At 39.8% G+C, this 22,354-nt stretch overlaps 1 protein-coding gene across 1 annotated transcript in view; it reads right to left on the bottom strand.

Annotated features, from left to right (window-relative positions):
* The window catches only part of LOC119772100 (calcium homeostasis endoplasmic reticulum protein), a 28,640-nt gene extending 8,940 nt beyond the window's left edge, over nucleotides 1-19,700 (bottom strand). Inside the window, exons 1-9 of the mRNA XM_038268403.1 lie at nucleotides 19,455-19,700; nucleotides 18,446-18,619; nucleotides 8,955-9,127; nucleotides 8,441-8,578; nucleotides 8,208-8,359; nucleotides 5,607-5,718; nucleotides 4,357-4,446; nucleotides 2,702-2,891; nucleotides 2,366-2,526 (exon numbers count right to left, since the gene is read on the bottom strand). Coding sequence (XP_038124331.1) covers nucleotides 2,366-2,526; nucleotides 2,702-2,891; nucleotides 4,357-4,446; nucleotides 5,607-5,718; nucleotides 8,208-8,359; nucleotides 8,441-8,578; nucleotides 8,955-9,127; nucleotides 18,446-18,619; nucleotides 19,455-19,479 — 1,215 coding nt within the window. The 5' untranslated portion in view covers nucleotides 19,480-19,700. The remainder of the gene's footprint in view (nucleotides 1-2,365; nucleotides 2,527-2,701; nucleotides 2,892-4,356; nucleotides 4,447-5,606; nucleotides 5,719-8,207; nucleotides 8,360-8,440; nucleotides 8,579-8,954; nucleotides 9,128-18,445; nucleotides 18,620-19,454) is intronic.
* Between the last annotated feature and the right edge of the window lie 2,654 nt (nucleotides 19,701-22,354).

The following is a 22,354-nucleotide window of genomic DNA, read 5'->3' as shown; positions in this document are numbered from 1 at the left end:
GCAGATATTTGCTTTCGTAAAAATAAAAAGACCAGAGCAAAATGTGGCCGTTTATTCAGGTTACCATCAGGTCAGTAGAATAAGTGCAGGTTCATCCTTTATATCTCCAAACACGGGTAGAGCAAACGCTTCTAGGCTAAACCACGTGTCCCTAGTGGATCCTTACGGTAGCACGGTCCGTACCATCCAGACCGCCCTCTGCTTTAACTTAAAAAAAAATACCTAAATGATATTATATTAATAATAATAATTGAACTTTATTGATCTCACATTGGAGAAATTCCCTCTCTGCATTTAACCCCTCCCCTTAGGGAGCAGTGGGCGGCCACTGTGCAGCGACCGAGGAGCAGTGTGGGGCTAAGGGTTCAGGAACCCAGAGTGGCAGGCTGTGGGAGTGGGAATCAAACCCAGAACCTCAGCATTCCAGCTCTATGTCCTTAATATAAGGCCGCTAGCTTCCCTTATTATTAGACCTGGATAATCCAGAAACAGTAAGCGTACTAAACTATAATGTGTTAAAGGTTAATTGCACTAAAATTAACCAAATATTATCCAATATTCACACACAAAGAAACAAAAATTTTTCAGTTTTGGATTTAAACATAAATCTGTTTGAGTTTGATGTTTTCCTTTCGTGTTAACATGATGCTATATAGTGCGTTATCTAAAGAAAGAAACAACTAAAATGCAGATAAATATGATTTAATCAGATTTACCGACTGCTCTGAGCATCGCCCATCAGACAAACAGTTTAACGGACAAAATGCCAAAGGCATGAAAATTGACTCAGAAAAGTCAACATTTTTAAAAAAATGTGTTTTAGCATTTTTTAGTGAGTTAAGGACAGGAATAAGTAATTTTAGAACAATAATTACAGTATTTATGGCGGCCTGGATAAATATCTGCTTTCCGTGCACAAATGACCCAATGGTACGGATCGTGGTTCCGGTTCCCGTACGGATCAAGGTTTCGAGTTCCCCTAGGAATCGTGGTTCCCCTACGGATCGTGGTTTGGGTTCCCCTACGGATCGTGGTTCCCCTACGGATTGTGGTTCCCCTACGGATTGTGGTTCCCCTACGGATTGTGGTTCGGGTTCCCCTACGGATCGTGGTTCCCCTAGGAATTGTGGTTCCCCTACGGATCGTGGTTCCCCTACGGATCGTGGTTTGGGTTCCCCTAGGGATTGTGGTTCCCCTACGGATTGTGGTTCCCCTACGGATTGTGGTTCGGGTTCCCCTACGGATCGTGGTTCCCCTACAGATCGTGGTTCCGGTTCCCCTACGGATAGTGGTTCCCCTACGGATCGCGGTTCCTGTTCCCCCACAGATCGTGGTTCCCCTACGGATCGTGGTTCCCCTACGGATTGCGGTTCCTATTCCCCCACAGATCGTGGTTCCCTTATGGATCGTGGTTCCGGTTCCCGTACGGATCGTGGTTCCGGTTCCCGTACGGATCGTGGTTCCCCTACGGATCGTGGATCCCGTACGGATCGTGGATCCCGTACGGATCGTGGTTCCGGTTCCCTTATGGATCGTGGTTCCGGTTCCCGTACGGATCGTGGTTCCGGTTCCCGTACGGATCGTGGTTCCCCTACGGATCGTGGATCCCGTACGGATCATGGTTCCCCTAGGGATCGTGGTTCCCCTACGGATCGTGGTTCGGGTTCCCCTAGGGATCGTGGTTCCCCTAGGGATCCTGGTTCCCCTAGGGATCGTGGTTCCCCTACGGATCGTGGTTCCCCTAGGGAACGTGGTTCCACTAGGGATCGTGGTTCCCCTACGGATCGTGGTTCGGGTTCCCCTAGGGATCGTGGTTCCCCTAGGGATCCTGGTTCCCCTAGGGATCGTGGTTCCCCTACGGATCGTGGTTCCCCTACGGATCGTGGTTCCCCTAGGGAACGTGGTTCCACTAGGGATCGTGGTTCCCCTACGGATCGTGGTTCCCCTAGGGATCGTGGTTCCCCTACGGATCGTGGTTCCCCTACGGATCGTGTAGTGACATCGCTACCTGGCTACAGCGTTGCCTTTTTTCAATCAGGATGATGTAATACTGTTGGTTTGTCCAGAGTAAAGTCTGCTTCTTTCCCAATGACCACTGGAAATATGCAGTTAATAGTTATTAATTCATCCAGATTTGTTTTACATCCATTTAATAAATTCAATAAATTCCTAATGTCCCTGTTTGTATTCTCAGAAAGTTTTCTCCTCATGCAGCCTGGTGGATAAAGTGACTTTTCAATGGAACCATCTCAGTTCTCCTAAATAGGATCCTTAACCAGGACAGTCTTCCAGTTTTCTTCCAGAAGAAGCTCAGCCCAGATTTCTGAAAACAAGAAATGGAATCACAGAACGGATCAACTTTTACCGGCTGGTTGGGGTTCCAGGGTCCGACGTGCTGCGATTCAAACCAGGCAGGCTTGTTGGCGGGAATATCCGATGGTCCACTGGCGTTTTTGGAGTCCTGTGATCTGGGAGCAACTTCAAAGTCCGCTGAGGGAGGACCAATCACAGGAGGCTTTACTTCCCCTGCAGACCACAGGAGGAGACAAAAACTGAGCGCATGTGACCAAGATTTATTACTTTCATTTTATTATTCCACATCTTAACCCCATTCTGTTCATCTAGCAAGCAGCAGGAATTCTGGAGAGATTTTAAAATGTAATCCTCCTTAGATCTGAAGCCATTCAAGTGTTTCTCTTACCAGCAGGTGGCGCCAATGATGGAGGTTTATCAGCTTCAGAGGGGGCTGCTGCGGGTCTTACAGGACCCGTCTGCCGCTGCTTCAGACTCACAACAAACTTCTCATGTTGGGTCTTTAAAGCCTGGATCTGTTGCTGGAAGGCCAGCTGGATGGGCTGCACCACGGCAGCATACTCCGTTATCAGGGAGGCCTGAAACCCAGAGCGCCAAACATATTAGAGCCAGGATCACTTCCGGGAAGCCGGCACCACTTCCAGGGAGCCAGCACCACTTCCAGGGAGCCGGCATCACTTCCAGGAAGCCAGCATCAGTTCCAGGAAGCCAGCATCACTTCCGGGAAGCCGGCACCACTTCCAGGAAGCCAGCATCAGTTCCAGGAAGCCAGGATCACTTCCGGGAAGCCGGCACCACTTCCAGGGAGCCAGCACCACTTCCAGGGAGCCAGCACCACTTCCAGGGAGCCGGCATCACTTCCAGGAAGCCAGCATCAGTTCCAGGAAGCCAGCATCACTTCCGGGAAGCCGGCACCACTTCCAGGAAGCCAGCATCAGTTCCAGGAAGCCAGGATCACTTCCGGGAAGCCGGCACCACTTCCAGGGAGCCAGCACCACTTCCAGGGAGCCAGCACCACTTCCAGGGAGCCGGCATCACTTCCAGGAAGCCAGCATCAGTTCCAGGAAGCCAGCATCACTTCCGGGAAGCCGGCACCACTTCCAGGAAGCCAGCACCACTTCCAGGAAGCCAGCACCACTTCCAGGAAGCCAGCACCACTTCCAGGAAGCCAGCATCACTTCCAGGAAGCCAGCATCACTTCCAGGAAGCCGGCATCACTTCCAGGAAGCCGGCACCACTTCCAGGGAGCCGGCATCACTTCCAGGAAGCCGGCATCACTTCCGGGAAGCCAGCATCACTTCCGGGAAGCCGGCACCACTTCCAGGAAGCCAGCACCACTTCCAGGAAGCCAGCACCACTTCCAGGAAGCCAGCACCACTTCCAGGAAGCCAGCACCACTTCCCGGAAGCCAGCATCACTTCCAGGAAGCCAGCATCACTTCCAGGAAGCCAGCACCACTTCCAGGAAGCCAGCATCACTTCCAGGAAGCCAGCATCACTTCCAGGAAGCCAGCACCACTTCCAGGAAGCCAGCACCACTTCCAGGAAGCCAGCACCACTTCCAGGAAGCCAGCACCACTTCCAGGAAGCCAGCACCACTTCCAGGAAGCCAGCATCACTTCCAGGAAGCCAGCACCACTTTCAGGAAGCCAGCACCACTTCCAGGAAGCCAGCATCACTTCCAGGAAGCCAGCATCACTTCCAGGAAGCCAGCACCACTTCCAGGAAGCCAGCACCACTTCCAGGAAGCCAGCACCACTTCCAGGAAGCCAGCATCACTTCCAGGAAGCCAGCACCACTTCCAGGAAGCCAGCACCACTTCCAGGAAGCCAGCACCACTTCCAGGAAGCCAGCACCACTTCCAGGAAGCCAGCACCACTTCCAGGAAGCCAGCGCAGGTAGCTAGATAGGCAAGGATTTGCTCCTCAAAATAAACAAAATGGAAAAACTAGTTCTATACACAAACTTAGCTCCTTCAGTTCTAGATCAGCTTGCAAACTGATGAGATGTTCCTTCATAGAGTGACTGAGGTGTTCTCACAGACCTGGTACTGTCCCAGGCCCAGTGCCGGGTTCTGCAGCTGCTGAATGGTTTCCTCATCAAAATACCCGTTCTTCTCCCAAAGCTGCAGCAACTACAAACACAACAGGATGTAGAGACAGACTGAGAACGCTGATTTTCAAAGTGGGAGAACTGGAATCAGCCAAATATTTTCCATTTAAAACCATCTCTTTCAATCTGTAGTTTCAAAGAGAAATAAATAAAAACTGAATTTTTTTACAGAGAAGTTCTGGATCTTAAAATGTGGAGACGACAGAAAACAAAGTCTGGGTTTGGTGGACTTCTGGAGTTTCTTAACCCCTTAAGGCCGACCAGCCGGTACCAGGCCCAACTCACACCTGCTCATGTTTTCTATTTACAGAAATGACTAAAACACAGTCACATGGTGTTTCTAGCCTGGTGAGACCATCCTGATCTCGCGAGCTTTCAAGGTTTCACTCGCTAATCAGTCTGGAGACTCTCCGTTAAAGAAAGTTTGGAGCCGTTCACCAAACGAACGTCCAATCAGCGTTGGCTTTGAGGCGGGTTGAGGTGTGACGCAACGAGAAGCGCGACAGTTCAGTCTAAAGAACACGGCGGCTTCAGCCGATGAAACTAACGTTAGCGTGGCTATCGAGCAAGTTTTATGGGAATTACAGAGTATTTCTTCACTGAAAGAAGAGCAAAACACTGCTCTGGAGGCTTTTCTCAGAGGAAAAGATGTTTTTGCTCTTCTCCCGACTGGTTTCACCAAGAGTTTGATCTATCAATTGGCTCCTCTTCGTCGTCGCTCTGTTAGTACGTCATATGCTTCGTTGATCTGATTGGTTTATTTGGCCCGTCTATCACCAACATAGGCCAATCAGCTAACCAGTATTTTTGCCCCTTCCCAAAATTACTTCAACGGAAGGTTTCCAGATGGATATGCGGAGTAAATCCATCTGGCGGAGTCAGGTTGTGGTGTTTCATCCACACGCCTTTGAAATGGGGATTTAAATTTCTAAAACTTGTTTCAAATACTTTTTCATAGCTGTGTAAATAAAAAAGTGCAATTCTGCGGGAGTAATGCCACAGCAGGTATTCATATTCAAAGTTTATCCCTGAAACCAAACATTTCATCTAATAAAGGATCATTTGGTTTAAAACTAGCCACAGCATTCCTGTCGTTAGCAGAAGGGATAACAAAAGAAATCAGGAACCGTTAAAGCTGAATTCCAGACTGATAAAATGATTATTAATGATTGACTCGTTTACCCGAGTGATCTTCTGCTGCTTCTCTTCCTCTACAGCGAGGAAACTGGTGCAGTAGATGGGGACAACCACTTTCTGCAACGCCGTCAGCAAATCCTTCTGCTGTTTCCTCTGGCTGGGAGAAAGTATGGACATGATCACACTGAAAGCACCGAAATAAGCTCATTGAAATCAACAGAACCAGGATTGGACCGGATTTAAAGCAGTAATATTAGTTCTCCTTAAATCCATTTAGTTTGTTTATATGTTAAAAACAATCATGTAGTCTTTGACAGAAGGTGTAAAAATTCCAATGCAGTCTAAAAGTTTCTGCAGCAATTCCTCCGGCCGTTACCCCTGGCAACCCCATGTCATTTCCTATTGGCATTTCACAATAAAAGCACAGGTGAACCTTATCATCACGGACTGCTGCTAAATTGTTCTCTCATCATGTTTTGGAAAAAAAGATCTACTTTGGTGCTGCTGTTTGAAAACTCCTCAGCAATAAAGTCTCTATTGGCTGTCCTACAAAGCACCAGATGATGTCATAGTCTAATCTACAATAAATCGGATAATTAAGGTTAAACTGTGAAACCCGTTTTCAAAACAAAGCAGGAGTTAAATGTGTTAAAACTTAAAGCACAGCTGCTTATTTGCTGTAACATTCGAACCTTATATCAATCACCTTTATTCCTTATTTAACGTTTAATTAAACAGATTCAACAAATTAACAGATTTTGTCTGTTTAACAATAATTGGGCATTTCTTCAAATAAACAAGGACCTGTGTCATTATTTAAATGCTAAAGTTAAATTTGTTAACCTTAATTATTTAAGGTTTGGATTTAACTTTTCAAGGCTAAATAAATCTATAGGTGTAGAGCCAAATAATTTGTATAAAAATAAATTAGGCCGGTTGAATTTGCTTTTAAATTACTGACAATTCATTAAGAAGAAAATTTATGTTAAACTGATCTGGAATAAATAAGCAAATGTACTTAACATAAGTATTTGTTAATAATTATACGGTGTTCTGATGACTCCACTGGAAATAATGATAATATTTCATAATAATAATAATAATGATAATAATGATGAAAGTGACAGAGGATATAAATTACAGGATTTAAATCCTACATTAAGATGAATGGTGGAGGCTTTAAAATGATCTATTCTCAATGAATCCTGGCTCAGATATATATGGAGGTTACAATTACTGAAACTTTATGATTTTTCTTCAACAGAACATGTTTGTTCTGATGAGGCTCAAAGTCATCAAAGAAAGTGATCAGAGCTCATCAGGAAGGAACCAGAAAAAGCTTCAACAAAGCAAATCGGAATAAAGGGGCAGGGTCTTTCTGCATGGATTCTGCAAGTTCTCCTTGAACATGCGTGGGTTCTCTCCAGGTACTCCAGCTTCCTCCCACAATCCAAAAACACTGTTAGGTTAATTGGCTTCTCTAAATTATCCTTAGGTGTGAGTGGGAATGGTTGTGTGTCTCTGTGTTGCCCTGCGATGGACTGGAGACCTGTCCAGGGTGGACCCCTCCTCTCTCCAGCACCCCTCGCGACCGCACACGGGACAAACATGTCAGAAAATGGTTGGATTTTAGATTTTTCCATCTATTATAATCTTTTAACATTGTCCACTGGCTGGATTGCAGGTGTGCAATTTTGATATATATATATATATATATATATATATATATATATATATATATATATATATATATTTTTTTTTTTTTTTTTTTTTTTTTTTTTTTTTTTCTTAGTTTTTAGCTTTCTTTACATATATATACAATTTTAGTTTCTTAATTTTTTTCTAGTCATTAATATTCCTTATTTAAATATCGATTACACAAGGATATTATCTGCTGTGCCATTAGGGCTGTATGATGAACTGGTCTCTCTTTGCAAAGATATGAATAAATGTGCGGACTGAGTGAAATCCATCGACCTCCGTTTATTTAACTAGGATGAATAGTTGAAGACTTTTTTCCCACTAAAAGGAGATAAAAAAAATTTTGTCTGTCTGTCAAAGCAGCATAGAGAGATAGTATAGCTGGGAGGAAGAAACTTGGGAATTTTTTTACAGAAACAGGGAAAGAAAAATACATTTAGGCCATTTAGTTCCCCACTCCACTGCGATTGGTGACATAAACGCACCGTTAGTTGTTTGCCATCTAGCAATTAATTTTCCAATTTAGTTCAGGATTCGCAGCAGCTTTGCACATTTCATTTGTTATCTGGATTCAAAGGTTTATTAGACGGAAATGAAAGGTTTAACGTCTGCTGCAGCACAGGCGGCTTGCTCTGCATTATGACAGCAAACAGAATAATGCTCGGGGTTCAACTACCCGATCCAAACCATCGGCTCACATTAGCAACCAGATATAATGCAATTATGGTTATAAGAGTATTTATTTCTAACCTTAAATCACAATAGAAGGCTAATACACATCTTTAACTTCTTTTATGACTTCTCCGAGACAATTTTGATGCTTTTTCCATTTTCATCATGGGACATCAGAGCCGTAAATCTGATTAAACCATGTTTATCTATATTTTAGTAGTTTCTTTCTTTAGATTAGGCGCTATATACTATAATGTTAAAGTGAAACCCTACCAGTGATGGAGAACATCGTTGGTTAAATAGATGAGGTGCAGGCGGAGCTCGAAGTGTGCGCCGTCGATGGTGATGCGGTTCCGGAGATGCGACGCCATCAATTCACAATGCTGTGGACCCTTGGCGTTGTTGAACATCCAGTTTTTACCGGCCTGAGAGCAGAAAGAGCATCAGAGTTAGGATGTGGGAGCCAAACGGAGACGCCCTGCAGACCCGCAGCATGTGAGGCTTACAGAGATGGCGTCTTTAGTGCAGGTGTCAATGATGGGCTGCAGCAGGTTGTCAAACTCTGTGATGTCCAGCTGAGTTTCTACCAGAAGCTTCTGAATCTGCTGCTCCATTGCCAGGGCGATGGCAGCCGTCACTTGCTCCTGAAGACAACGTTTCGATTAAATGCAGCCAGTGGTGACAGAAAAGAACACACAGAAAAGAATCCTTTTTTTTCTTATTGTTTTGGGTTAAAAGGTTTTGTTTTTTTCAAATCGATATCAGGAACTGAAGAATCGATATTATATAGGGCAGCCAAAAATCACAATATATCGCCAAAGCTATTTTTCCCCACACCCCTACTTTAGTCTGTTACTAATTGCAAGCATAGATCTGTGAAGCTAACGGAGCCGAAAGCTCATTAAAACAAGCAGCTTACATCAAAGCATATCAATATGCGTCTTTAACGCCATGAAGGCAGAGTTTCATACCATCCCTGATGCTGACCATAAACATCGGGGCCTCTCCTTGTTTTACTACCTGTCTGAGAGTGTAGAGGTGCTGCTCTTGTTGCTGCAGATTCCACTGGCTTTGCTGGATGAGTTCATCTATAGAGGGTGAAGCTGACAGAGCAACCGGAGGAGGAGGAACCAGCTGCATCGATGGAGGAGGCGGAATGTCCAGCAGGTCTTTGCTTCCAGGGTTAAACATATCTGTTAAAACAAACCAAAGAAGAACGTTGGCCTTTTAATAACCATTAATAACAAACCAAAGAAGAACGTTGGCCTTTTAATAATCATTAAAAACAAACCAAAGAAGAACGTTGGCCTTTTAATATCCATTAAAAACAAACCAAAGAAGAACGTTGGCCTTTTAATAACCATTAAAATCAAACCAAAGAAGAACGTTGGCCTTTTAATAACCATTAAAAACAAACCAAAGAAGAACGTTGGCCTTTTAATAACCATTAAAAACAAACCAAAGAAGAACGTTGGCCTTTTAATAACCATTAAAAACAAACCAAAGAAGAACGTTGGCCTTTTAATATCCATTAAAAACAAACCAAAGAAGAACGTTGGCCTTTTAATGACCATTAAAAACAAACCAAAGAACAACATTGGCCTTTTAATAACCATTAATAACAAACCAAAGAACAACGTTGGCCTTTTAATAACCATTAAAATCAAACCAAAGAAGAACGTTGGCCTTTTAATAACCATTAAAAACAAACCAAAGAAGAACGTTGGCCTTTTAATAACCATTAAAAACAAACCAAAGAACAACGTTGATCTTTAAATAACCATTAAAAACAAACCAAAGAAGAACGTTGGCCTTTTAATAACCATTAAAAACAAACCAAAGAAGAACGTTGGCCTTTTAATAACCATTAAAAACAAACCAAAGAAGAACGTTGGCCTTTTAATAACCATTAAAAACAAACCAAAGAAGAACGTTGGCCTTTTAATAACCATTAAAAACAAACCAAAGAACAACGTTGGCCTTTTAATAACCATTAAAAACAAACCAAAGAACAACGTTGGACTTTTAATAACCATTAAAAACAAACCAAAGAAGAACGTTGGCCTTTTAATAACCATTAAAAACAAACCAAAGAAGAACGTTGGCCTTTAATAACCATTAAAAACAAACCAAAGAACAACGTTGGCCTTTTAATAACCATTAAAAACAAACCAAAGAAGAACGTTGGCCTTTTAATAACCATTAAAAACAAACCAAAGAACAACGTTGGCCTTTTAATAACCATTAAAACAAACCAAAGAACAACGTTGGCCTTTTAATAACCATTAAAAACAAACCAAAGAAGAACGTTGGCCTTTTAATAACCATTAAAAACAAACCAAAGAAGAACGTTGGCCTTTTAATAACCATTAAAAACAAACCAAAGAACAACGTTGATCTTTAAATAACCATTAAAAACAAACCAAAGAAGAACGTTGGCCTTTTAATATCCATTAAAAACAAACCAAAGAAGAACGTTGGCCTTTTAATAACCATTAAAAACAAACCAAAGAACAACGTTGGCCTTTTAATAACCATTAAAAACAAACCAAAGAACAACGTTGGCCTTTTAATAACCATTAAAAACAAACCAAAGAACAACGTTGGCCTTTTAATAACCATTAATAACAAACCAAAGAACAACGTTGGCCTTTTAATAACCATTAAAATCAAACCAAAGAACAACGTTGGCCTTTTAATAACCATTAATAACAAACCAAAGAAGAACGTTGGCCTTTTAATAATCATTAAAAACAAACCAAAGAAGAACGTTGGCCTTTTAATATCCATTAAAAACAAACCAAAGAAGAACGTTGGCCTTTTAATAACCATTAAAATCAAACCAAAGAAGAACGTTGGCCTTTTAATAACCATTAAAAACAAACCAAAGAAGAACGTTGGCCTTTTAATAACCATTAAAAACAAACCAAAGAAGAACGTTGGCCTTTTAATAACCATTAAAAACAAACCAAAGAAGAACGTTGGCCTTTTAATATCCATTAAAAACAAACCAAAGAACAACGTTGATCTTTAAATAACCATTAAAAACAAACCAAAGAAGAACGTTGGCCTTTTAATAACCATTAAAAACAAACCAAAGAAGAACGTTGGCCTTTTAATAACCATTAAAAACAAACCAAAGAAGAACGTTGGCCTTTTAATAACCATTAAAAACAAACCAAAGAAGAACGTTGGCCTTTTAATAACCATTAAAAACAAACCAAAGAACAACGTTGATCTTTAAATAACCATTAAAAACAAACCAAAGAACAACGTTGGCCTTTTAATAACCATTAAAAACAAACCAAAGAACAACGTTGGCCTTTTAATAACCATTAAAAACAAACCAAAGAAGAACGTTGGCCTTTTAATAACCATTAAAAACAAACCAAAGAAGAACGTTGGCCTTTTAATATCCATTAAAAACAAACCAAAGAAGAACGTTGGCCTTTTAATAACCATTAAAATCAAACCAAAGAAGAACGTTGGCCTTTTAATAACCATTAAAAACAAACCAAAGAAGAACGTTGGCCTTTTAATGACCATTAAAAACAAACCAAAGAACAACGTTGGCCTTTTAATAACCATTAAAAACAAACCAAAGAACAACGTTGATCTTTAAATAACCATTAAAAACAAACCAAAGAACAACGTTGGCCTTTTAATAACCATTAAAAACAAACCAAAGAAGAACGTTGGCCTTTTAATAACCATTAAAAACAAACCAAAGAAGAACGTTGGCCTTTTAATAACCATTAAAAACAAACCAAAGAAGAACGTTGGCCTTTTAATAACCATTAAAAACAAACCAAAGAAGAACGTTGGCCTTTTAATAACCATTAAAAACAAACCAAAGAACAACGTTGGCCTTTTAATAACCATTAAAAACAAACCAAAGAACAACGTTGGCCTTTTAATAACCATTAAAAACAAACCAAAGAACAACGTTGGCCTTTTAATAACCATTAAAAACAAACCAAAGAACAACGTTGGCCTTTTAATAACCATTAAAAACAAACCAAAGAAGAACGTTGGCCTTATAATAACCATTAAAAACAAACCATGGGAGAACGTTGGACTTTTAATAACCATTAAAAACAAACCAAAGAACAACGTTGGCCTTTTAATAACCATTAAAAACAAACCAAAGAACAATGTTGGCCTTTTAATAACCATTAAAAACAAACCAAAGAAGAACGTTGGCCTTTTAATAACCATTAAAAACAAACCAAAGAACAACGTTGATCTTTAAATAACCATTAAAAACAAACCAAAGAACAACGTTGGCCTTTTAATAACCATTAAAAACAAACCAAAGAAGAACGTTGGCCTTTTAATAACCATTAAAAACAAACCAAAGAAGAACGTTGGCCTTTTAATAACGATTAAAAACAAACCAAAGAACAACGTTGATCTTTTAATAACCATTAAAAACAAACCAAAGAACAACGTTGGCCTTTTAATAACCATTAAAAACAAACCAAAGAAGAACGTTGGCCTTTTAATAACCATTAAAATCAAACCAAAGAAGAACGTTGGCCTTTTAATAACCATTAAAAACAAACCAAAGAAGAACGTTGGCCTTTTAATAACCATTAAAAACAAACCAAAGAACAACGTTGGCCTTTTAATAACCATTAAAAACAAACCAAAGAACAACGTTGGCCTTTTAATAACCATTAAAAACAAACCAAAGAACAACGTTGGCCTTTTAATAACCATTAAAAACAAACCAAAGAACAACGTTGGCCTTTTAATAACCATTAAAAACAAACCAAAGAAGAACGTTGGCCTTTTAATAACCATTAAAAACAAACCAAAGAAGAACGTTGGCCTTTTAATAACCATTAAAAACAAACCAAAGAAGAACGTTGGCCTTTTAATAACCATTAAAAACAAACCAAAGAACAACGTTGGCCTTTTAATAACCATTAAAAACAAACCAAAGAACAACGTTGGCCTTTTAATAACCATTAAAAACAAACCAAAGAAGAACGTTGGCCTTTTAATAACCATTAAAATCAAACCAAAGAAGAACGTTGGCCTTTTAATAACCATTAAAAACAAACCAAAGAACAACGTTGGCCTTTCAATAACCATTAAAAACAAACCAAAGAAGAACGTTGGCCTTTTAATAACCATTAAAAACAAACCAAAGAAGAACGTTGGCCTTTTAATAACCATTAAAAACAAACCAAAGAACAACGTTGGCCTTTTAATAACCATTAAAAACAAACCAAAGAAGAACGTTGGCCTTTTAATAACCATTAAAAACAAACCAAAGAACAACGTTGGCCTTTTAATAACCATTAAAAACAAACCAAAGAACAACGTTGGTCTTTTAATAACCATTAAAAACAAACCAAAGAACAACGTTGGCCTTTTAATAACCATTAAAAACAAACCAAAGAACAACGTTGGTCTTTAAATAACCATTAAAAACAAACCAAAGAAGAACGTTGGCCTTTTAATAACCATTAAAAACAAACCAAAGAAGAACGTTGGCCTTTTAATAACCATTAAAAACAAACCAAAGAACAACGTTGATCTTTAAATAACCATTAAAAACAAACCAAAGAACAACGTTGGCCTTTTAATAACCATTAAAAACAAACCAAAGAAGAACGTTGGCCTTTTAATAACCATTAAAAACAAACCAAAGAAGAACGTTGGCCTTTTAATAACCATTAAAAACAAACCAAAGAACAACGTTGGCCTTTTAATAACCATTAAAAACAAACCAAAGAAGAACGTTGGCCTTTTAATAACCATTAAAAACAAACCAAAGAACAACGTTGGCCTTTTAATAACCATTAAAAACAAACCAAAGAACAACGTTGGCCTTTTAATAACCATTAAAAACAAACCAAAGAACAACGTTGGCCTTTTAATAACCATTAAAAACAAACCAAAGAACAACGTTGGCCTTTTAATAACCATTAAAAACAAACCAAAGAACAACGTTGGCCTTTTAATAACCATTAAAAACAAACCAAAGAACAACGTTGATCTTTAAATAACCATTAAAAACAAACCAAAGAACAACGTTGGCCTTTTAATAACCATTAAAAACAAACCAAAGAACAACGTTGGCCTTTTAATAACCATTAAAAACAAACCAAAGAACAACGTTGGCCTTTTAATAACCATTAAAAACAAACCAAAGAACAACGTTGGCCTCTTAATAATTTAAAATTAGATGAGCAAAAGTAACAATCCAATTAAAAGCTTGGTCGTGTTGCACATACAGGTGCTGGTCATAAAATTAGAATATCATGAAAAAGTAGATTGATTTCAGTAATTCCATTTAAAAAGTGAAACTTGTATATTATATTCATACATTACATACAAACTCATATATTTCAGATGTTTATTTTGTTTAATTTTGATGATTACAAATGACAACAAATGAAAATCTCAAATTCATCATATCAGAAAATTAGAATATTGTGAAAAGGTTCAAAATTGATGGCCCCTGGTGCCACACTCTAATCAGCTAATTAACTCAAACCACCTGCAAAAGCCTTTAAATGGTCTTTCAGTCTAGTTCTATAGGCTACACAATCATGGGGAAGACTGCTGACTTGACAGTTGTCCAAAAGACGACCATCGACACCTTGCACAAGGAGGGCAAGACACAAAAGGTCATCGCTAAAGAGGCTGGCTGTTCACAGAGCTCAGTGTCCAAGCACATTAATAGAGAGGCGAAGGGAAGGAAAAGATGTGGTTGAAAAAAGTGCACAAGCAAGAGAGATAACCGCACCCTGGAGAGGATTGTGAAACAAAACCCCTTCAAAAATGTGGGGGAGATTCACAAAGAGTGGACTGCAGCTGGAGTGAGTGCTTCAAGAACCACCACACACAGACGTATGAAAGACATGGGTTTCTGCTGTCGCATTCCTTGTGTCAAGCCACTCTTGAACCACAGACAGCGTCAGAAGCGTCTAAAGAGAAACAGGACTGGACTGCTGGTGAGTGGTCCAAAGTCATGTTCTCTGATGAAAGTAAATTTTGCATTTCCTTTGGAAATCAAGGTCCCAGAGTCTGGAGGAAAAGAAGAGAGGCACTTCATCCACGTTGCTTGAAGTCCAGTGTAAAGTTTCCACAGTCAGTGATGGTTTGGGGTGCCATGTCATCTGCTGGTGTTGGTCCATTGTGTTTTCTGAGGTCCAGGGTCAACGCAGCCACATACCAGGAAGTTTTAGAGCACTTCATGCTTCCTGCAGCTGACCAACTTTTTGGAGATGCAGATTTCATTTTCCAACAGGACTTGGCACCTGCACACAGTGCCAAAGCTACCAGTACCTGGTTGAAGGACCATGGTATCCCTGTTCTTAATTGGCCAGCAAACTCTCCTGACCTTAACCCCATAGAAAATCTATGGGGTATTGTGAAGAAGAAGATGCAATACACCAGACCCAACAATTCAGAAGAGCTAAAAGCCACTATTAGAGCAACCTGGGCTATCATAACACCTGAGCAGTGCCACAGACTGATCGACTCCATGCCACGCCGCATTGCTGCAGTAATACAGGCCAAAGGAGGCCCAACTAAATACTGAGTGCTGTACATGCTCATACTTTTCATGTTCATACTTTTCAGTTGGCCAACATTTCTATAAATCCTTTGTTTTTATTGGTCTTCAGTAATATTCTAATTTTCTGATATGATGAATTTGAGATTTTCATTTGTTGTCATTTGTAATCATCAAAATTAAACAAAATAAACATCTGAAATATATGAGTTTGTATGTAATGTATGAATATAATATACAAGTTTCACTTTTTAAATGGAATTACTGAAATCAATCTACTTTTTCATGATATTCTAATTTTATGACCAGCACCTGTAGTTAATGATATTCAGTTAATGTTGCTTCTGTGTGATATAAGGAACGTAACAAACCATATGGTCTGCTCCTGGTACTCTGACCTGATTGGTTTAAATTCCAAAGTTTGGGCGAAATTCCTGCCAAAATTTCCAATCTGGAAAATCGGACTTCTTCAGACAAATGGAACGCACCATTGCAATCATAATCAGGATTGTTGGTCTAGATCAGCGGTAACCAATTAAAAATCAGCTGGGTCCGAATAAAGAAAATCATATGGTATATCATATTGGTATATAGACAGTTTCCTGATTCCCATCATTTCTCAAACCCCTGAACTGATGGTTTGTTATTTTCTTTCTTTTTTCTGTCTTAATGTTGGCAGTGGGCTTTAGGCTGCCCTGCAAGGCTTTAAACCTGGGTTTGAATGGAGACTAAGCCATTCTCAAGTAGGGCTGCAACAACGAATCGATAAAATCGATAAAAATCGACTTTTAAAAGCGTTGGCAACGAATTTCATCATCGATTAGTTGTGTCGCGCGATTATTGCGTCATCCGCCGCGCCGTCATCACTGCCTCTTGACTGAAAGAGGAAGAAAAAAAAATATGGCAGAGCGAGTCAGCGCCGCAGGTGCAGTGTTGCCAACTCAGCAACTTTTCAGACCCCTCCAGCGACTATTTTTCAAAAAGGCGACTAGCGACAAATCTGGCGACTTTTTACGGTGTCACTGGCGGCTTTTGGAGACTCTTACGTGAAAGCATGTATCGTTCCTACTCTGCCGTGGGGCGCCTCCCCCATCCTAACCCCGTTCTCCCGCAGGAGTCCCTCTCAGCGCTGCAGTCAGAGCCTCAGCGTCCAGACTGCAAATGAAGCGCGCATGCACCGGGATTGACGGCGCAAATTAATCACAATAATTAAAATAGCCTGCGCTTTGTAAAGCGAAAAAAGTGATAACATGCAACTTTTTTCAAAAGAAATTAACATGGCACGGAACCACCATGTTTGTTTGGTTTTAAAGTGGGGAAACGTAACGTTAGTTTCTCAGGTAGCTCATCTGATGCTTTCCTTACCGTGTTAGTAGGTTACAGACAGTGATAAGGTTGGCTACTTATTTTACTTTTCATTTCATTTGAATTAGCTTAAGCAGCGTTTACATTTACTTTATAAATAAATTAACTTGCAAATTATGAGGGCAAGGCTTTTAAAGTTTAAATATTCTGGCAAAGATAAAGTAAAGAAGATCCTGCAATTTATGGAAGTAAAGCAGAATAAAATCCAGCAAGATCAGTAATATGTCAATTAATTATCTGCCACATTCCCATGTAAATATCTGTCTTTGGAGGATGTGTTTTTTAGCACCCCTAGTTCTCTCATTTTTATTCCAAATACAATTTATAATTTGAATCACAGGGCTATTTTTATCTCTATGGTTCAGTATTTTCTCAAGTAGCAACTTTAACTGCTATACTTTCCTGTCTTAAAAGGCAGAACTCTTCTAGTCTAAAAAAACTAATTTGTTGAAATGGGGGGGCCTATTGTTTGAACCCCTTAGGGGCTTTAAAAACAAAAATGTCTTATTTTGCGCTTTATGAAACAAAGTAGCCTATATTTTGTGGATGTACAGCTACATTTCTCATGTAAGTTTGCGTAGTTTTAACACAAACATTTATTTTTCATATTGCACCAGTACAGTTAATGAGCAACCTGTACTTGTGTGCTTGTTTGTTTTGTCTAAAATGTTTATTTTGGAATAAAGAGGTTAATATAAAAAATATTTTTTGTCCGATTCATCGATTAATCGAAAAAATAATCGTCCGATTCATCGATTTTTAAAATAATCGTTAGTTGCAGCCCTATTCTCAAGCACATATCAAGGAGCTCATTTTGAGCCTGGATCCAGATTTATTGTTGATTCTGTTCATGGTGGAGAATCCTGCTTCACAGCAGCAGGTTGAGCCAAACATCCTCTAAATGTGCAGGGTCATCTTTGAGCACGCCATTTCACTTTTCTTTCACCAGTTCACCACAGTTCTTCCAGCAGTCCACACTTTCTCTGCTCTCTTTTTCTCATGGTCTTCTCCTTCTTTCCCATCGCCCGGCTTGCCACAGGTTTGCCTGCTGTGTCTAAAAGTAGCAGCAGCAGCAACCCAGACTGACAGCTCATTGGCTCATTTGGATCACGTGCAGCCTAGAGCCGGACGCTCCCCAGGGCTTTACCGTATTAACAGGAGAAGAGGAGCAAGTGAAATTAGACACTGCTGTCGGACAACATGCAGTAATTATAAATGTTTTAAATCAGGTTGGGTCCGGATTATCCAGCAGGTGGATCCGGATCCGGACTGCGGTCTGCTGATCCATGACCTCTGGCCCAGTGGATAGAGCAGTACCCTGTGCTCTGAGAAGGTTGCAGTGCCCGATTCGATCCCCACAGCCTCCACTCTGGGTCGGTGAGTAGGACCCTTAAACTCACACTGCTCCCCGGGCGCCGCACAATGGCAGCCCACCGCTCCCCAAGTGGATGGGTTAAATGCAGAGGGTGAATTTATCCAATATGACATCATAAAGTTAAATTATTATCTATTATTATTATTATTAACACCAAGGCTGAACAGCACCAAGTAAGTTAAGTTAAGAACACAGCTGGGGTCTAATGCAGCGCCTGCATGCATGAAAAATACATACGCTGCTGTTGCTCCATAGCAAGCCTGCACTTGTAGTAGCCGAAATGTTCTCCCCCAAACAGGAAGGAGAATTTGGGATTGTCCTTCTGCTTTTCCATCGTCATCTTTTCAAACTCCGGTCCATTTCGAGCAACAAACTGGGCCAGCTTGTCGATCACGTTCCTTAGCTCTTGGTCTACGAAAGAAAAAAAGAAAGTCAGAAGGATATCACAATAAAATCACCTTCTTCACTAAATCTAATTTATATAAATCCTTTTCTATTTCTATCATAATCAATGGGCTCAGATAAAAGGCTGAAAGAGGATTCCACTCAACTTCTCTTTATACTGCAAATAATTGAAATCTAAATAAGAGCATTTATTCTTGAATTGCGGAGGAAAGTGAGACACTTTGCCAACGGAACAAGAACATTTACATTTAAAATAAGAAAAAAAACAATTACATTGTCTTATTCCAAGAGGATATTATCGACTTATTTTAGTTTAAGAGTAAAAATCCTCATTCCATTGGCAGATCATCTCACATTAAGGGTAAATAAACTTAATTTAAGACATTTTGACTTATTTCCAGGTCGTTTTTGCAGTATAAGCATCTTAAACTCCGTGAAGAAAACTTTTTACGTCTAAACCAGAAAGAAGCTGTACCTGCTAAGAGACAAAATAAATAAAAATTTAAAAGTTAATGCTGTAAACCTGTAATGAATTAATTTACACTAAAGCAGTGGTATTTTCTAACATATTTGGGTTTATTAAAATCAGTTAAATGAAAGAAAGGAAAACATTACTTTAATTTATATGCTTTATGATTTGGTTTGAATTTAGTATCTTTTATGCTGGTATTTCTAATCAGTGCAACACTTCTACTCAAACACATCTATGCGAAACAGCAGAATTCAGCAGCTATGAGGCAGAGACAGCAGCTGGAAAACCTCCATCCCTCATTTAAACTGAAGAAGAAGAAGCAGGTTAAACAGTTAGCAGCTACAGCTAGCATGGTAGCAGCTAGCTTACCTTCAGGGGGGGTAGGGACGTCCATGGCGGCTTATGTCGGAGCAAACCGCTACAAACCAACATGCGGGGCTAATAGGATCCAAATATTGGACCTTTTAGGAGGCAATTCCCCTCAAAGTCGATAGATATATGTATGTCTGCAGTTTATTGGGATTTCATCAACCAAACGGAATGAATTTAGAAAACCAGCACGTAGAGCAACAATAGCAGAGCTCTGCTAGTACCGGAAACGCGCTATCTTCTTCTTCTTCTTCTTCTAATGGGGTTTTATGGCGGTTGGCAGACTTGTGAATTGTGCATTACCGCCACCAACTGATATGGAGTAAAGCAAGAAAACAGAAAACGATTCACCCCCCCCCCCCCCCCCCAAAAAAAAAAAAAAAAAAAAAAAAAAAAAAAAAAAAAAAAACCTGTGTAACTTAAACCAACATAATACTAAATCACATTTGCCCATATAATTTTTAATTTACTCTAGGTCATCTTAACTCTGCCAGTTTCTGATGGTCCCATCGGTCCTCCCATCATACTTCCAACCATCTCCCAGTTCAAATCTTTAATGTCCAGATATTTTTCTGCAGCCTTCACTATTATTTTGATTTTTTCCGTTTTTTTTGTTGTCTGTGCAGTACAATTAATTACTTCTACCATGAAAAGAACAAAATTTGTCTTTTTAACAATAAGTGAGTCTTCATCAATTTTTTGATTCTCTAGAGGTTTGGAATTTGCCGTGTGTTGAACTGTAGGTTTGGGTTTTTCTGACTGAGATGGGATCCTTTTTGCAGCTTCAGCGTAGGTTATTCCGAGCTCAAATTTCATTTTTTTAATTTCCTCAGACCTTTTGCTTGCTTCACAGCCGCGATAGGCAGCAGTATGTTCTCCACCACAATTACAGCATTTTATTTTAGCTTCTTTTCCACATTTTCCGTACTCATGTTCTCCTGCACACCTTCCACACCTCTGTTTCCCTTTACAAACTGCTGCAATGTGACCGAATTTTTGGCATTTGAAACATCTCAATGGTGGAGGATTGTAGATTTTGACATTATAGCTTATGTAACCGATGAATACTTTGCTTGGTAATTGCTCTTCCTCAAATTTAATTAGCACTGATAAACTGTCAGATCTTTCTCCGTTTCTTGTTGTTTTTAACCGTTTTACTTCTTTTACTTTTGCACCGCTTATGTTTTCCAGAATCTCTTTTTCAGAAATTTTTAGAGGAACTCCTCCAATGACTCCCCTGCTGATCTTTTTGTTCTCCATTAGGCTGCACTGAACTCTTATCCCGTCAATTTTGTTGATCCGTATTGCTTTGCCTTGCTGGGCGCTGTCTCTGCAGTTAATTAGCAGGTCTCCACTGTACAGAATTCTGGCACCTCTGACTTCTCCGACAAGTTTATTGATGGTTTTTGTTAAGTGAACCGGATTCCAATTTGTAAAAGAGTCTGCCTGATTAACGACTTTGAATATGACTTTGAATTCATTTTGTTGTGCTGTGGAATGTATGGAATGATCATCACTGGATTGTTCTGAACTAGATTCCCCTTGAACTGATCTCTGTTTTTTCCGCTTTTTCTCATTTTTTGATGTTGCTATCTTCCAACCTTCATTGTCACTATTTCCCTCTTCCATCCCACAAGAATCGCTTCCTGTTTCCTCACTACTCACGGCCCAAGACATTTCTCCATAAGCAGCTTCAAAACACGCGCCATGCACCAAACGACCATCCACATGCAATCCTCCGGGGCCAATGAGACCCTTCCGCGCTATCTTCTTCTTCTTCTTCTTCTAATGGGGTTTTATGGCGGTTGGCAGACTTGTGAATTGTGCATTACCGCCACCAACTGATATGGAGTAAAGCAAGAAAACAGAAAACGATTCACCCCCCCCCCCCCCCCCCCCCAAAAAAAAAAAAAAAAAAAAAAAAAAAAAAAAAAAAAAAAAACCTGTGTAACTTAAACCAACATAATACTAAATCACATTTGCCCATATAATTTTTAATTTACTCTAGGTCATCTTAACTCTGCCAGTTTCTGATGGTCCCATCGGTCCTCCCATCATACTTCCAACCATCTCCCAGTTCAAATCTTTAATGTCCAGATATTTTTCTGCAGCCTTCACTATTATTTTGATTTTTTCCGTTTTTTTTTGTTGTCTGTGCAGTACAATTAATTACTTCTACCATGAAAAGAACAAAATTTGTCTTTTTAACAATAAGTGAGTCTTCATCAATTTTTTGATTCTCTAGAGGTTTGGAATTTGCCGTGTGTTGAACTGTAGGTTTGGGTTTTTCTGACTGAGATGGGATCCTTTTTGCAGCTTCAGCGTAGGTTATTCCGAGCTCAAATTTCATTTTTTTAATTTCCTCAGACCTTTTGCTTGCTTCACAGCCGCGATAGGCAGCAGTATGTTCTCCACCACAATTACAGCATTTTATTTTAGCTTCTTTTCCACATTTTCCGTACTCATGTTCTCCTGCACACCTTCCACACCTCTGTTTCCCTTTACAAACTGCTGCAATGTGACCGAATTTTTGGCATTTGAAACATCTCAATGGTGGAGGATTGTAGATTTTGACATTATAGCTTATGTAACCGATGAATACTTTGCTTGGTAATTGCTCTTCCTCAAATTTAATTAGCACTGATAAACTGTCAGATCTTTCTCCGTTTCTTGTTGTTTTTAACCGTTTTACTTCTTTTACTTTTGCACCGCTTATGTTTTCCAGAATCTCTTTTTCAGAAATTTTTAGAGGAACTCCTCCAATGACTCCCCTGCTGATCTTTTTGTTCTCCATTAGGCTGCACTGAACTCTTATCCCGTCAATTTTGTTGATCCGTATTGCTTTGCCTTGCTGGGCGCTGTCTCTGCAGTTAATTAGCAGGTCTCCACTGTACAGAATT

Source organism: Cyprinodon tularosa, unplaced genomic scaffold (genome assembly GCF_016077235.1).
Source record: "Cyprinodon tularosa strain WSP-4 unplaced genomic scaffold, ASM1607723v1 ctg119, whole genome shotgun sequence".
NCBI lineage: Eukaryota > Metazoa > Chordata > Actinopteri > Cyprinodontiformes > Cyprinodontidae > Cyprinodon > Cyprinodon tularosa.
The sequence above is the reverse complement of the archived record's forward strand: the minus strand, read 5'-3'. Positions and strand labels throughout refer to the sequence as shown.